A 17364-nucleotide genomic window follows, 5' to 3' on the forward strand; every position below is an offset into this window, starting at 1 on the left:
TTTTATCATATATTGCTTTTTGGTTATTCTTCAAAACATATCAGAAAGCAGTGTTCCAAGGGGTTCCTAAAGTCATCTTAGCCACTCATCAAAACTTATGGGAATTGAAATGTTAGTCTTTTAACTCAGAGGATTCACAAGAAATGATCTGTTTTTGCCAGTGAGTAGAGGATGCTTCCCAATACAGCTCAACTCAAGATCTCCAGTGAAGAATTGAAAGGTGTAATTATAATGGCACTGAGAAAGATCTGAGGTATTTTCCATGTCCTAGATATCTGAAATAGCAGGGAACTTGTTAAATAATTTAAAAAATATTCTCAACACATGCTAACATATTACTTAACTGAATGGGAACAGATATTTATGAGAAAACTGCTGAGTAAATCTTAATTACAGGATGGGCTTTAAAACTCCTGTATTGTGAAAACTAAAATAATCATATGACAGTGAAGTTAATTAGATCCACCTCCACAGTTTGAAATCTCTTTTCAAGTAGCTGATCTGATTACAGTTATAAGGAATCTGGAGCAGCAGAGGAAGTACAATGCTGATTATGTCTGAATAAATAACTTGAAAATCACAAAGATGATTAAAGCTTCTTTAAATTACCATGTGTTTTTAATTTCTGCTCTTGCTCTGTCTCTTCTCATCTCCTGCCATTCACAGATCTGATAGCAGTCATTTCTTTTCTGTGCCCTTTGCATCCTTCTCTGCAGCACAGAACTTGTAGAGAACCCTGTTGTCCTTAAAAAAATGGAATTCAGTGACAGAAGCTGGAATAGTTCTCTGTTGTGTGTGTGTCAGTTTCCTAGCTTAAATCAAATTAAAATGCAGAGAAGTTCTTTGGAGGGTGAAGAAGAAAGAGCCTACAGCCCTGTTCATTTTAATGGATAAGAATGCAGTACAAAAGGCAAAGGAAAAACAAGAAAAAAACACTCACTTGAGTTTCTCCAAATTCTCCCCAGATACCTGAACTTGCCTGTGAAATAAATCCTGGAGAGGCAGGGGTTCATAAGGGTAGTATCATTTCTTCCATTAAAACTTATGTTAAAAGCTGCTCTCTGACAGTAGGGATGCATTATTGACACTGAAATGTTGTGTCAGAAGAGCTGATAGCCCCCAGCATGACCTTGGGATTCCAGGATCATTTTGGGATCCTTGCCTAGCTCTGACTCTCTGTTGGCCTGGCAGCAGTGGCAGAGCTGCTTGTCTGTTTGTGGAGCTGTGCATAAAAACCAGAAAGATGACCCAAAAATTGACATATTTATATACACCATGAGCATCCCTTTGAATTGCAGGGGTTTCCTTTTTATTGTTAAGGATTTGTCTGAAAAAAAAAAAAAACCCAACCAAGTGAAAAACCAAAGCAAACAAACCTCCATTAAAATGTCATTTTCAATAAAAGCCCTCAGTTACTGCCCAAGAACACAGGGTGCACCAGCAACACTGGGCTTTCCTTCATCTGCCTCTATAATCCAAAATCCCCAAATTCCAAACTGTCCTGTGATCCATAGTGTCCCTTGAGTAATTATCAGTGCCAGTGGTTGGTGGGAAACACAGTGATTTCCCTGTCTCCTGAAAAGAAATGGGGAGAAAGGCAAAACTTCTCTTTTTAATTTATTTTTTTTAATTTTTTGCAGACATGGGAGATTTCATGGGTGCAGACCAGAGAAAAACAGTGACTGAAGGCCAAGCTGCTGTTCTGAACTTCCCACACATCCTCAGCCACCCGAGGCCCCAAGTGACGTGGTTTAGAGACGGGCACAAGATTATACCAAGCAGCAGAATGTAAGTCAATTTAAAGCTCAAAATACACCCACCCTAAAATATGATTAATTATATTTGATAACACAGCTTACATTTTAAGTACACTAATTAAGGTTTAAAGAGAATAAAGTAGTCGTGTTCGTACTAAGTTTGAGATAAATTACTATTTTAAGACTGTCTCTGAACTTCTGAAGCAGTTTGACAAAATAATTCATGTGGTTTTAATGGTCCTGGTGCAGCATAAGGGGCTGGATGTGCAGAATGCCTGAGCTTCCTTCACGCTATTCATTTCCATGATACATTTTGGAAAAAGGAACGTTCATCTCTCAATTACGTTTACTTGAGTGCACTAACTTAATGAATTCTGAGGGTTTTTTTCTTTTAAAACATGAATCTGTGGGATTTGTTGCAGTTATGCTTAGTTCTATTTTCCTCACAATAAAATTCTAGATATTGGTTATTCTTTTCATTTTTTTTTGCCAACAATGACAATTTTATTTATTTTTTACTAATTAACAGCTCACCCCTAATGATACAGTACTTGCATTTTGATTAGTTATTATCTCAAGGTGTGCTCATTTATCCTTTTCTGAAACAGTTATGAAGCCACCACATGTTTTTATCTGCGCAGTTTCAGAGACTGAAGGGCCTGGCTGTAACATTGAAAAATGGGGATTAAATCTTGTCTCATTTATTAGAATGCTGTTGAAATGCCAGGAATGTTGCTGGTTAGTTTTTAACTGTGCATTACATTTTCATGTGTTCAAAGGGATAGATGTGCTAGCAAATGATGGTAATGGGATATTGTTGTGTTCCAGGAGTGCTTTAGAGTTCATATTAGAAAGGGAAAGCTTCTCTTAAATTTGAATTTTGCTAATCTGTACAGTATATTTTGCTGCTATGTGCCTTTTTGAAATATGAAAGCTGGTATTAGAGTAGCTTTGAAACTGTTAAAATTAGCATTGCAGGGATGTGAAGAAACAATGTAATAAGTTATGAATAATTTAATAGCAATTTGATGGGAAACAGCTGGAAGATGAAACAATAGGTTCCTGGGCAATCTCTTGAAGGGAACTAAGTGACAAATTCTGAGTTATTAACCATTAAGGATCTACTTCCCCCACTTGTGCTACATTACAAATTTTGTGTTGTCAATGCTGAGAATACACAAATCAGGAATTTGCAGATAGTGACAAGGCCTTGTTATCCTGATACCTGAGAGTTCCCTGGGAGCCCTTGCAGGGAACAGAGCAGAGTGACCAAGGCAAGCCTGCAGTGCCTGACAATGAGATTTGCCTGAGTTCTCTTACAGTTTGGGAAAATTGCAAGTACAGCTGTGTATGCCATGTATTGTTAATATAAAGATCCTGATTTTCACCTGCTGTGCTTTCCTCTTGCCCTTACCCCCATGGGATTGCTGGGGTAAAATGACCTGTAACTGTGGTCCTGCTTAAAATGGGAGAACTGCAACACTGGCTACAGCAGGGCTGAAATACACCTCAAGGTTTCCATATAAATTCCATTTCCCTGGTCAGAAATTTTGTCTAAAAGGGACACTTGAGGACATTTGTCTGGCCTGTGTAGGAATCTCTGAGTACTTCTGCAGCTGAAATGCTCATGCTGGAAGTGTGAGACTGCTTGGAAGTTTGATAGATGGTGCACAGTGAGTCTGACATGCTCAGGAGGTGACAGATTTATGGTACACTCACCAATCATCAGAGCACTCTGTGCAGTACGTCTCAAAATACTGGAAAAACCCGAGAGCATCCACTCACATCTTGTTGTCCATGAAATTTGGGAAGTAAATATGGCAGCCCTATAAATACAGGAAAGCTGAGATGTGGAGAGAATACATATAAAACTGTGAGAAATGGAGAAATATCTTATGGGAGCTGGTTCTTACCTGTGGAACAAGTTGTGCATTTCACACGTTTTTCTGTGCACCAAGAGGGATCAATTTCCCTGATCAGTTTAGCCAGTGATCCAGTTAGGCTGATGCATCAATCTCACTGGATCTCCTGCTAAACTGATCAGGGAAATTGATACAACCACCTTGTACGATGCTCTTTAATCTGATTAAAAGTACCTTGTATTGCTAAATCAATATAAAGCTTTTTTAATGCTCTTAAACAAGCTTACAATGGTTTGGCTGAATCAATCAGCCATAATTTCACGTGTCAGCTGTAATAAAGATTTCTAGGAGTGACATTGCTGTGGTGCATGAGAAGTGAGGACATAAACAGGGCAAAAAATGGGGAGAACAGTGGTGGTTATGGTGAAATTCATTCAAATAGTTGGTTGAGTTTTACTCATGCAAAAGCCTTAATTTACATGGGTTTAACTCTGCACCATTTTTATGCCATAAAAATGATCCTCATGCTTGTGTGCATGGATTCATCTCACTGATGTGGGAACAGAGTTGTCCTTAGGTGAGAGGTACAAAAGATCAAAAGTAACACTAATTCTGAGAATAAAAAATAAGAAATTCTTGAGACATTTCACTGAGTACCAGTATTTAGGACACTTACAGGGAGGGGCCCTGCCAGCTATTCAGCATCTCTGGGCAACCTTTGCCAGGGCCTCACCACCCTCACCAGGAAAGATTTCTTCTCTATATCCACCCTCTTTTAGTTTAAAACTATCCCTTCTTTTCCTACCACTATGTGCCCTTGTCAGTTGTTCAGGGTAGCGGGGGAGAAAAGATCAGTGAATAGCTTTGGTTTCACCTTTTTTTAGATCCTACTCTGAGAGTGTGCATGGCTGTGACATTTTCTGGGGGAAAGTTTCCTTTGGGACACAGGCAATTTTTTTTCAAAGTGCACACCCTATTTAATTTAACTGCTGGTGTTATTCAAAGTGGAATTTGCAAATAAGTATTAGTACCCATCCTAATGGTGTTGGTAATATTTTGTTAAAGCCTCCAGATAAAAACAGGAATAGGATGACAAGTTGCTCCTAAATGAGTGGGCATGTAAAGTCAACAAATCCCTGTATAATACATAAATGTGAAGCAAGTGGCCTGCACATACTCCTGGGGTTGTTGTTATAGTTTATGACTTAAGGCGACTAACAAATGTGCAGCAGAGTCAGTGGGACACGATGGTGTGTGTTTAAAAATTTAAGTCCTAAAAGTCACTGTCCTCCCCTCCTCGCTTAGTGCAGTGTGGGTGTACATTCATTTTGGCTTTTATGCATTCATCAAAGCCTCAGCTTGGTATTTTCAAGAGGTGTTTCTGGAATAGAATGAAGCTCTGTACGTGCTAGAAAAGTATAAAGTGGAGATTTGGAGAGGAGTCTAAAAGATCAAGAACAAGAGAAAATGAGCAAGGAGAAGAATTAGGGTTTGAGGTGTTTGTTATTATTCTACATTCCCCAAGATGTTCTAGACGAGACTTCACATTACACCCAGACAGATTCATTTCCAAACACACCAGCAGAGAAATGTGGAGTTACAGCTGCACTATTATCCAGGGTCTTGACTGATGGGATGATTTTGCCTGTTTCCCTGCACATCTTACCAAAACTAGCAGCTCTCTAAAGGTGACTGCATCAAAAGAAATTGCTGCTCTGGGATATCAAGTATTTTGCTTGCTTTGCCTGCCTGTACTTCATCAGGCCTAAAAGCAAAGAACATTTAACTTTCTTTACACGAGCACAAACAGTACCTTGGAGAGGTACAAAGGACAGTAGCACCATCAAGGTCTACAATTGCCTTTCACTCGTGGCATTGAGGAATTAAATTCTTAGTACTCTTAGAGGGTTTTTTACCTTTCTCTAAGTGAAGCATTTTTCAGAGAAAAGGTTCATTCCAGCCATCAATTCATTTAATTCACTTTCTGTAAGAAGAAAACTTCTATGCAGACATTATTACTGTCTTCATTAACTTCCTTACAGTGAAACTGCGCTTCCCCATGTAAGCTGCAGTTAGATGAATATAAACTCATGTCTTTTGACAGTGGAATTATGTCTGACACAAAACAGGAAAGTTCATTTTTGGTGTATAAAGGCACTTCTGGGGCGTCCCTTTCAGCAGGATGGACATTTAGTCACTTAATTAACTCCTGAGGAACCGAAAGACTTCACAAATGCACCTCATCCCCCTAGGCAGGAATGCTGGATTGCATTGCCTTCAGGTACACACAGGTTAATATCTGTGTTTTGCACTCAGATCAATTCATTATGGGATGCATTTGGTCATTATTAACTCTTAGAGACTGAAGTTGCTGGCAGATCGTGGAAATTAAAATACATTCAGCACAAGCAACTCTCCCCTGACTTGCTGTGGTTTTGAACACTCACAATACTTTGCAAATAGGCAAAGCTGGTGCAAATTTATTAGACATTTGTTATAGTAAAATTGTAAATGTATTAATGGCAACCTCAAAAAAAAAAAAAGTAGTTGTAGCTAAGTAGGCTTTAAAATATGAGGAAAATTGAAGTATCTAGGAATAATACATCAAATTTGGGGCTGATAATAGCATTAGATTAGGTTTTGCTTTGATGATAGCAGCTGATTTAATGTGCCACGTATATATTTTTCACTTTAAAACAAACACCACTTCATTTTTCTGTGAGCAGTTCTAGTGGCACAGAGCATCTCTCTGCAAATACCAGCCTGTCACACAACTTAAGTCAGTTGCACATAATTACTTTTCACATACACTGGATAATACTTTCATTAAGATCATGATGATTATCATTACTGAACAATAAATTCAGAGTCTGTCATCTCTGCAATGTATTAGCTATAATAATTTAAAAAATAAAATTTGCAGATCTTATGTCTGCTAACGTCATGGAGTGACACCTCAACAATAAGATGTGAAAAAGCCCTATAATATTTGGTTTATTTGAATGTACCTTTCACAGGCTCCACATTAAGGTCTGTACCTGAAAAAGAAGAGTATTTGGCAGAATTAAATTATTCCCTTAAACTAAAATTCATCACCACCGCCCTGTAATTAATTTATTTAGCCAAACTTCTGCACTGAGTAGCTTCAGTTTTGAGGAACAGGCAGCACCAGGAATCATCTTCCAATAGTTTCAGTGTTGTCCCCAGGGCCTGTATGGGTATGAAGGACTGTAGGGAAATCTCCCATCATCTCCTGGAGTGCTCAGTTTGAGGAGTCCTGGCACTGTCAGGGGCTGTGTGAGCATCACTGTCTGTCAGGGCTGCTGTGGGTATCACCGTGCTCAGCAGAGAGAAACAGCAGCACCCCAGGGAAGACATCCCAGCATTATTTCCCAAAGCTGTTCGACTTGTCTGGATCCAGCCTCGCTGCTTTCCTCTCTGCACATCATTTGTTTGCCACAGGTTTCAAACATATGTGTCAGCAATTAATGTATTCAGACCTCTCATCTTCCCGGGGTGATTGCTGCTCTTTGGTTTGATGGAGGGGGAGGACACTGAGGTGGCACCTGGGGACCACAGGGTGCTGAGTGCAGGGTGGCTGGGAGCAGCTCAGCCCCTCAGAGCTGGGACAGGGACAGCAGGAAGAAAACATTGCTGCCACAGAAAATGCCTTTTAGCAAGGCTCATTTGGAAGGGGATTCTTCCCAGGAGAGGCACTCGGGCTGATGAGATGAGAGGCACATTTTGGGATTTGACCAATATGTTTCATTACCAATTTGGACCACAAACCACAGAGGGTTTTGTAATGTATGTTTTTTTCATAAGCCACGGGAAGTTGCTGCCATTATGGTAGCACTGGAAAATCCATATCTTTGCTAGAAAAAAGTGGATGCTTGGAACTAATATTGTGCTTTAATGGGCCTCAGATGCTCACAGTATCTTCCAGGACAATCTTCAGCAGCTGTAAATTTCAATAAAACTTCAAAGATCACTGTCTAGGAGGAAAATCTGACTCTTGGATATTGTTTTTCCTATGATGATCACATATAAGGAACAAAATCATTTTATGTGCTACTACCCTTATTAATCATAGATTTGGAATTTGTAAAACAAAGGCAATGGAAGTGTCACTAGAAGGAAACCTTTTTTGCTCTAAGTATGATTTACTTATCACAGCTAGCAGTGAAATTGATTTATGAGTTTGTTGCTTTCTGGGGACAAATGTACTTTGAGAAAGAAAATATGGACTGTGAAAGAAGTGTTAATAGCATTACTCTTTGAAAGTGAATTATATACTATTTTAAAAAAACCATCCTCAATCTAGAGGTGGGTCAATATGAAGACTTGTTGTCATCGTATTTTGAGGCTCACTTTTTGCATCTGCTGCATTTTCTAATCAGAACTAAAGATACTATTAAGGACAAATCATAAATATAATCCTTTAATAACTAATGTGCTTTTGTGGAAAACCATTTTTCTGTCAATCTTTGAACTACTCTGGCTACAAATGGAAATATTTTAATATGCAGCCAAGATAAGACTATTTAAAAGTGTCGCAGTCATTCTTAAGAGCAAATATGCAAAAGAAAACTATTGCTTTATGCTTAAAAAGTGGCAATTGTTCACAAATCCCTGGGAACAATTTATTTCCTGTGGCCCCTCATATATCCCTGCTTTTATGGAAATAGATGAAAAAATGCTTGTGCTTTATCAAATATAGCAAAAGGTAATGTCTTATGTTTACCAATCAACTTTTATTAATCAAAACTGACTAAAGTAAAAGGTATCTGTCAGTACTTCTGGCTCTGTACTACAAAGGATTGTTAATTTTCCTTCTATGCAGGAAAGGACAAATTCTGTCTTGCCTCATGATTCCAGTGGATTTTTATGTGATGTGAAAAGGTGCTAAGACATATAAGTTTGTAGCTTTAAGATACAGGTTTATGTGGAATACTTTAAAAGCCTTTCATTTTGGCAGATTTACTTTTATACTGAAAACTGCTGTGTGATTCAGGAAGAAAAAAAAAAACCAAAACCACAGAACCTGGCACTCTGGGGATATATTGTGGCTTTTGTGGTTGATTTGCATCAAGTCTACTTTGTTAACAGTATTCAACTTGAATTTAAAGAATTTGCTACATGGGAGCAAATGCGAAGCAGTTTTACATTAATTAGTGCTGCAGGGAGGCAGGAGCTGGCAGCCTGTGCCTTATCCCGGGTGCCCAGAGTGGGGAGTGGAGCTGCTTTGTGCTTGGCCTTCACCAAACAGGTTCCAAATGAATTTAAACCCATTGCAAATGTGCTGTCTGCTCTCCCATGGGTCAGGGTCATCTGTGTGAGAGGAGGCATTTTTGGCTCTGGTGAAACTTTTGAAGGCAATCTTGCAATTAGAAGTGAGAAAACAGTGGAATTCTGCCAAAGTTTGTGTGAAAACTGCTCCTTGTTAGTGCTACCTTTTATTTCTTACTACACACCTGTGGCTGTTTTTATGTATTACACATATCCCTTGTTTTACATGAAAGGACCAATTCTAGACATAGACAAGGGAAATGTTTATTGGGGTGAGCACAGCCATCACTTGCTTGCTCAGCTTCACTCTCTTTGCTTTCCTCTCTAAATTCTCTCTTTGCTTTTCTCTCTAAATTCCTGCCACTCGAGTGGGGAAGAGTGGAATAGATCAACCTGCTTTTCACCATAGCAGGGCAAAGGGAATGGATAAGGAGTGGAAATGATGGAGGAAATCTCTTCCTTCTCTCACCTCCCAGGACTGTCAATGTCCCAGGAGTGTGGCCCTCACTTTTCTTTACTTTCTTCCCCAAAAAATCTCACTGAGCTTCTCAACTTAGACTCGCAGCAAACCCCCTGTACTGCCACTGATCCATCCCAGACTTGGAACTCCCCTGGAACTCCCCTGCAGTCTCTGGAAAACTGAACATTGCCAGCATTTTATTTCTGTTTGTTGTGGCTTATTTGAAGAATCAGGACCTAATGTGTCATTGAGAAATAACAGGAGAGCAAATACCCAGCAATTTCAAGCTTGTATGTACCTGGCTCCTTGAATTCCCCAAATTGAGGTTTAAAGGAGACCTTGTTTAGGAAAAGCACTTGAAAGCATTGCATCTAAGGGCTGTACTACAATATTTCTTGTATTTTTTTCTAAACCTCAAAGCCTATTCACTTTATAAAGTGGGGTTTTGCTAGATTTTACTCAATGATTCTTCAAGAAACTGCATTTGCTGTTGTCATTCAGCAGCCGCAACCATTTGCAAGAATTTTAACATCTCTGCTGCCTGCCAGCTGCCATGTGTTCCTTCCCTGCTCCCTGCATAAAACCTCCTCACTGCGAGGGTACTGCAATACTTTCATAGTAATCACTAGTTCAAATCACTGATTATTTTAAAACATCAAATCTCATTTTTGGCAATCCATCATCTGTTTCCATGGGAACTGAAACTGGCCTCAGCAGCCACAAGAAGCAGAGTTTATTGGGATACTTACACATTTCAATGGCTGTTGTTAGACAGCTGCATTTTCTGTTTACCAAACAGATATTGCTGCAACAACCTCATAATACCCTTTAAAATTCTATATACATTTCATTTTAATGCATTTATGTCTTTATTCATATTTTTCACAACTTAGCAGAAATATTATGATGAGGGAGAGGGAAATGTCAGTAATTTCCATCATATGCAGTCAATATTGGATGTTTCCATGCACTGTCTTGACTAGTGTTTTAACTAGGGCTGTGACAAAAAAGAATGGAAAAATGCCCTACCTTGAGGGACCAAAAACAGGTGGAGGCTCCCACTTTCAGGTGCAGCATTTTCCCTTGGTAATCTTATCCCAGAGTTTCTGCTTTCCAAAGTCTGATTTCCTCAATACCTTTTGCCCCAGAATAACTATTTCCCCAAGCCTGCAGCTCATCCTTCTGCTGCAGAGCTCAAATTCTCCTAATTCCTGCTATTTCACCACCATTTTTAAACCCCATTGATCAAATCAGCAAGGAGTAGCAGTGTGGATTTGAAAATGTTGTTTTGCTGTGGATTTGTGTGGAGTATTTCAGTATCAAAAGGAATAACTGGGCAACTAATTGAGTGTAGTGTTGATGTGAATATGTATCAGCTTTTATTCTTTTCTCCCAACTGCTTTAGAGTGGAAATCATTATTTTGGAGTTTGGCATTATTTTGGCTCAGAAGTGAGGCATCCATTTAAGACAAATCTCAAATCTTGACTGTTCTACTCACAGGCCTTCTATCAAACAGACAACCCTCATCTTCTCCCATCTTCCAATACTGATTTTATCATCACAGGAGGATGCTGACTTACAAGGAAGCATTTTGGGGCAAAATAGATCATATTTACTAATAAACATGTTGGAATTAAATTCAAGATTATTTGTCTTGCAAAACAGGGAGAGAGAGGGAACTGTTACATTCTCTATCTAGTGCTGAGGTGCAAGGGGAGAAATGCTGATTTTTCCAGGCTCCCACGTGATCTCTAAGGAGTTTCCACTAACATGAAACATCTCACAAATCTACTGCAGAATCTGGCAAAACCACTGCCTACCTCTGTTTGTCAGCTGCTAAAGCACTGGATCTTGGTTAAGTTCAGATAAATTAAGGGAATTGATTTGTTTAATAAATTATTTGTTTAATAAAGGGACTCAGTTCCCTGATTTGTTGGATGACACCCCAATAAAGAATTTCTAATTCTGCTGCAAGTCTAGTGAGGCTTTGGATCTTTGGCTGTGACTCTTTGTGTCCCAGATCTAACCCGGGAGGATGTTTAGTGGAAGTGCCTTGAAAATTCTCAGTTCTTGCTTCTTTCTGTGCTTTCACAGGGCTGATTTCAGTTCATGTAATCACTGGTGCAGTATTTACCACAAAGCCACTTTCTAAAGAAAATACCTGCTCTCACATCTTTGTGTCAGAGTGTTTATCAATAATTTATTTACATTAAGCATAATTATGAACAATTCAAGCTATATTTTCACACAGATGGATTTTTCTGCACTCATACGTAATTAAAACCTGCTGCATGAGGGGATGATAAATAACTGGTAAGAAATGGCTGAGGGTGCACAGCAAGAGGGTGAGAGCAGAGAATATTGTACAGCTGCTTTGCTGGGATCTAGATCTGGTACTGACTACACCCAACTCTGGTTTTAACAGCATTATTTGAAGAGTAAACTAATTTATATTAAAGAATTTTTAATTTATTTTAGAAGAAGCAGTGAAAATACCTTGAAGAAATCCTGTAAATAGGTATTTATTGTATGTTGATTTAAAGAAATACTCCGATACAAGAAATAAACTAGCATGCCACTAATGATTTAATAAGAACAGGGAGCTGGCCAAATATTCTTGTTCCAGAGAAATAAAGAGAAGTGTCTCTTTAATATTAGAATGCCTGATAGCTTCTAATCCATACCTGTCAGTGCTAATTTCACTAAATAAAAGACTTTATGGTGCTGAAAGGTTCACTAATCAAGATTCATAAAGGTACAATTCCAGTTGTCATCCTCTTGTCTCTTTGGGAAGCCACTTTTGTACACGAAACAATTCCTGAGTGGAAAAAAATACCGAGCATAAAATAGAAAATCCAGTGTGTAAAACACACTTTGTTTTTTCTCGTGGAACCTTGAAGGTGATGCTGGATGGATAAAGGATCTGGACATCATGCCTGAATTTTTGAATTATTTAAGCAAAATTATTTCATTGGTAGAAGAATTTCTGATTGAGGATCAGCTTTTAGAGCTCTCTTTTCCTTGCTGGGAGGTTTCTGTCAGTGAATTGTGGGGTGTCTGAGTGCCTCTGAAACCTGCTGCACCCCATGGGATATTCCCTTAATCTGATTAACACATCCTGTGACTGGTAGGTGTGAATTTTAATCATTTCTGTAGTGAAAGACTCATTTTCATCAAATGCAGCACATTTTTGTTCCTTCAATAGGTCTGTTTGAGGTGGCACAGATGGATTGCTCTACACAGGGGCAAAGACAACACATTCTATTGGTGCACTTCAGATTTTCTGTAGCTTTCTGTAAGGGTAAAGAGCCTCTGCACCATGGAAAAGAGTCAGAGCACAACAACAGATCCAAGCTACCCAACCAGCTGCCAGGTGATTTCCTAATAATTTAAACTTTTAAATTTCCTAATACTTCATTTACACCTCTGAAATAACATAGTAATAAAAACTCCCCTTGTATAACATCAAAGTACTTTCCACAGGGTTGCAGTTTTAACTGCCATGCAGATCTTATAAAATAAATCCATTGGGTCGTTCCTAAAATGCAAATGTTGAGTCTCTTTTTTATTAAATTGCAAAAGAGATTTACCAGAATTATGAAAAGGACTCTGAGCTTGTGCTTTATAAATGCTAATATAAAATCTAGTATTTTAATAAGTTTTTTAAATTTACATTTTTGAGTTCATTGAGGGAGCTTTGAAGGTGCACCTTCTCCCTTTGACATTCACTTTCTGTGCCAGCACTTCCTACTCCTTTAATAGAGTCACACTTAAGGAGCTCTTTGTACTTTAATCTTTTAACCATTACAGAGTCACAGATCTGCTTACCCTCTGGTTTACATCAGAATTATCCTGAGCCATTTCCCTGTGTGAATGGCTCATCTTATTCTTTCCAAATCGAGCACAGGGTCTGCATCATGACTGACAAAAGGAAATGGTCTGGGCTTTGGGTTTTGGTTTGTTTGGAGATTTTTACCGTGAGTTGCACCAGTGATGTGTTCGGTGGATTTACATAAATGTTCATTTCTGTGTTTGCACTCAAGCTTTGGAATTTTTCAGCTCCTGGAAGATTTTCAAATCAAATGCTCTGGGTGCAGGTAACCACCTCTTTTTCTTTTGGATGGTTCTGTGTTACTGTGCACACTTATCATTCTGAAAGCTGAAATGATGGTAAAGGTAATGAAATCTCATGCTTCAGGGCATATGCTAATGCCTACAAATCTATTTCACATTTTGTGAGGTTAATTAGTTAATATGTGTACAGCATTTAGAACATAATTAATTTTAAATTTATGCCAAGAATTGCTACAGACTGATCATCTGTGGAACTCAAGAGTTAATTTCTTCTGTATACACTGTGGAAATGAAGAACAACATTAATTTTTTACGTCATCTGTGTTTGTTATGGACAGATCATTTATCCCACAAGAGTAATTTCTGCTACATTTAGTTTGTTTAAAGAACAACTAATCCTGGTTAGTTGGATCATAAGATCACAGCTGCCTGATGAACTCTGGGAGACCCTTGGAAATGCTTTGGATTCACACATCATCCTCACCCTGGGAACCCTCCCAGTGCAGAACTAGGGCTGCTTTTCCTGGCAAGGGTGATCTTCTCGTCATCACGGGATCAGAAGTGCCTTGAGATGGATGCTGCAAAATTTCCAGTGCCTGGAAAGCAGGATTTGTAATGGGAAGATAAGAGGTGAAGCTGGAATATATTTGTGTTGTAGAAAAGTGGATGTAGAAGACAGAATTTTGAATAGTTGTGGTAGACTGCAGAGAGGAAATCAAACCCTAACTCTTCCCTCTGTGGAAAAAGGGTTATTCTCAATGCACTGAGTAAATAAAAGCAAATAATAAAAAAATACTTTCAAAAATTTGTTCAGGGATAATAACCTTGATTGAATTTAGGGGAACGGCTGGACTGCTTTCACTGATAATTTTAGTTTTTCCTCCTCAGAAGGTGCATGTAACTTATCTTTGTTACTCAATCTGTGTGGATTCGCACTAGAAAGAAGACATTAATACAAGATTTTCACCCCATATTATTTTTAATTAGTAAAATAGCTCAGAATGAGATTTGTAATTACAAATTGGCATCACGTTGAAGTATGTTGAAACAAGCATTTCTCTACAAAGCTTATTTTCACAGAGCCCAAAATGGTTGATACTTGCATTACATGTTGTGCTTGTTTGTTTTATGATTTTTCCTGGAACTATGTTTGCTGTCATTTGCAAACAAGAGAGATCAGTCTGTTATTTACTGAGGCTGAGTAAATCACAGAGTATTATCCAGTTAGGAGACAGTACACAGAGTAAGCAGATCAGGAAAATGTATTTCAATGCCAGCTTCATTAAGTCGATAATCATCTCAATATATTCCCTTACAATTTCAACAATTAGTAGCCATAGTTTTCTTCTCATGATTATCTTTAATCAGAGGCACAAAAAAAAATCTCCAAGAAGAATTCCATGGTAATTGGAAGCTTCCAGAAAAATGTTCTCGATGTGTGGAGCGTTGCAGCAAGCAGTCACAGGCCCCGCATTTGCTGGTTAATTCTGCATTCTGAGGAGAGGAATTCATCCCAGGTGCTACAACAGCAGCTCACCTCTGAGGAAACACCTTCATTTCTGACAGAAACCATATGTTGCTTCAAAAAAATATCCTTGTTCCCAGATACCTCAACAGCAGGACATGGCCACATGCAGACAGTGCTGGTGGCCGTGGTGGCCACATTAGGGTGGTGCTGGGATTTAGGATTCTGTGACTGCTTCTGTCTCCTGGCAGGATTAGGGGAAACTGCTCCACTCTTGAAAAGCACTTGGTGTGCTCTTAGCTTTGCTCACTCAATAACTTCTGTGCTGGGATTTCAATTTCAGTTTCTGGTGTTTCAGCCTAAGTTTCTGAAGGTGGTTTTTTTTTTTTTGTTTTTTTTTGTTTTTTTTTGGTTTTTTTTTGTTTTTTTTTTTTTTTTTCCCCCAAAATTTCTTCACAGTTTTCAGTAATAGATTAAAACAAATCAATAAATTGATTTACAGAACATAGAAGTAAATAATACCATGAGAAATGGAAGAAATGCCTTCTCTTGAAGTTGCCCTGAAGTGGGAGACAGTGAGGAAAACCAGGAGCTGGCTCTGCCCTGTGTCTGCCTCCTCCCCAGCCCCTAGAAATCCCATGGACATGGCCTGACCCAGCCAGTGGCACAGGGCTGCTCAGGTCAGTTTAGGGACTGGCTGTACTGGGAATCCCACCCTAATTGTGTCCAAAATCCACGTGCTAAAGCCAATTCTGCATCTCACAGGGCTTTGTGCCTGCAATGTTAAACATCTTGTGTGTTTTGAGGAATCTGGGTATTTAGAATGATGACATTTGTTTCAGAAGCAAAATTCAGCAATCCAAAACTTCCTATTCACTTTGTTCCTGTCTAGAGATGAACAAGAACCTGGTATTTCCTTCTTTTTCAGAAGTGTCTCATAATTGAAGTAAATAAATTTCAAAGGTGTCTAGAGTTGCACATACACATTAGTCTGGCTTGAATAGAGTAGTTGGATTCTTGATATGAATCTTCAGTGAGGAATGAAGCTCCAAGAACATCTTCTGTTCATTCCGTTTAGCTGCTCGAGGTATATTATTATTTTTAGTTGACTTATAGATTTTAAATAAATGTTTATGTGAGATAGAGTCTTACAGTATGTTTTGTAATGTGTCATAAAATTTGCTGGGAATCATCTGAATTGATCACACCCAGAGTGAAATACACTGATAGAGCGTTTCCATGGTGATTTCTTGTTTTTCTGATCATGTCTTTTAATTCTCTCTCTCTCTAATATGTTAGACAGGTTGTTCTCTGTGGAAGCTCATGGACTGCAAGAAGCTTCAGTATTTTCTTGTGCTCCCTGCTGCTTTGTGTATTCTGTCACTGGCATAGTCACTTAATTATCTGACAGGCAATAACTGCTCTCGGAGGGAGTAAAAACAACTGTTGAATTCTTTTCTAAATTATATCATATTGCTCCGTTCAAAACCTCTTTTAAATAAATGTTGAGGGTAGAACTATTGATGTGGTTTTTAAACTTTAAATTTCAGTTAGTTCAGATCATTTTAAATAGTCCTTCAGCAAGAATAAATCAGTTTTTATGACTTATAACTTTCAATTACCGCCTTCGGAGGGAATAGCAGCGTTTCGAGGAGCTGTAAAGTACAACAACAAGAAGTGCTGCTGTTCCATTTGTGCAGGCTCTGAGCTCCTGTGGAACCTTGACAGGAGTTTTTTGTGAGGAAGCACATCCTAGAGGGATCCTCGAGTGTGTCAGTCTGAGGTGTGTCTTTGATCTCGTGTTGGAGCTCTCACCTGGGGAGCTTCCTGCCGAACCTTGGGGGGGATGGATGATGCTTGACCTACTTTGCTGTGCTTCAGCTGCTCCACAGAAATGGTCTGAGAATCTCAAGCTGTGCCCTTGCATTTCCTGGAAAGAAGTTTCCTCTCTGCAAATTGCCAACTGGTGACTCTGATGGAGAAATTTCTGGCTTAACTAATAGCTGACTCCATTGCAAGGTGTGGGGCAATGCAAGAGCTTTAAATTGTAGCAAATTTGAGCTAAATCAGGTAGGGACCTATTGTTAGATACTTATTTAGACATAAGGGTTCTGTATTTAGAAAAAATCACTATGGAGTTGATTAGATGGATAGGGAGAATCCTCACAATAGCGTGGAATAAATAGAAGCCCTACCTACTAATTGATTCTAAGAGTGTTATAGGACCCAGCTGATGAGTTCTTAGCTGAAAATGTTGTTTTTTAACAAATCTTTCATAGCCTGGTAAAATCCAAAGGCTTATGTGACTGCTAGAATCCCAGTCCTTAAAGAAACAAAAAGAATGACTGGAGTGGGAATCTCATTAGGGGCCATCACTCCTGGGCAGAGGAGCTGAACTGCTCTGTTGGCACTGCAGCAGCTAAAAATGGTAAATTCATCCTGCTTTAATTCCTGAG

General features: G+C 38.8%; 1 protein-coding gene across 1 annotated transcript in view; it reads left to right on the forward strand.

The window, feature by feature from the left end:
- Window positions 1-17364, forward strand: part of SDK1 (sidekick cell adhesion molecule 1) — a 383954-nt gene that overhangs the window by 116535 nt on the left and 250055 nt on the right. The window contains exon 4 of the mRNA XM_053992256.1: window positions 1641-1788. Coding sequence (XP_053848231.1) covers window positions 1641-1788 — 148 coding nt within the window. The remainder of the gene's footprint in view (window positions 1-1640; window positions 1789-17364) is intronic.

Source organism: Vidua macroura, chromosome 16, assembly GCF_024509145.1.
Source record: "Vidua macroura isolate BioBank_ID:100142 chromosome 16, ASM2450914v1, whole genome shotgun sequence".
Lineage (NCBI taxonomy): Eukaryota > Metazoa > Chordata > Aves > Passeriformes > Viduidae > Vidua > Vidua macroura.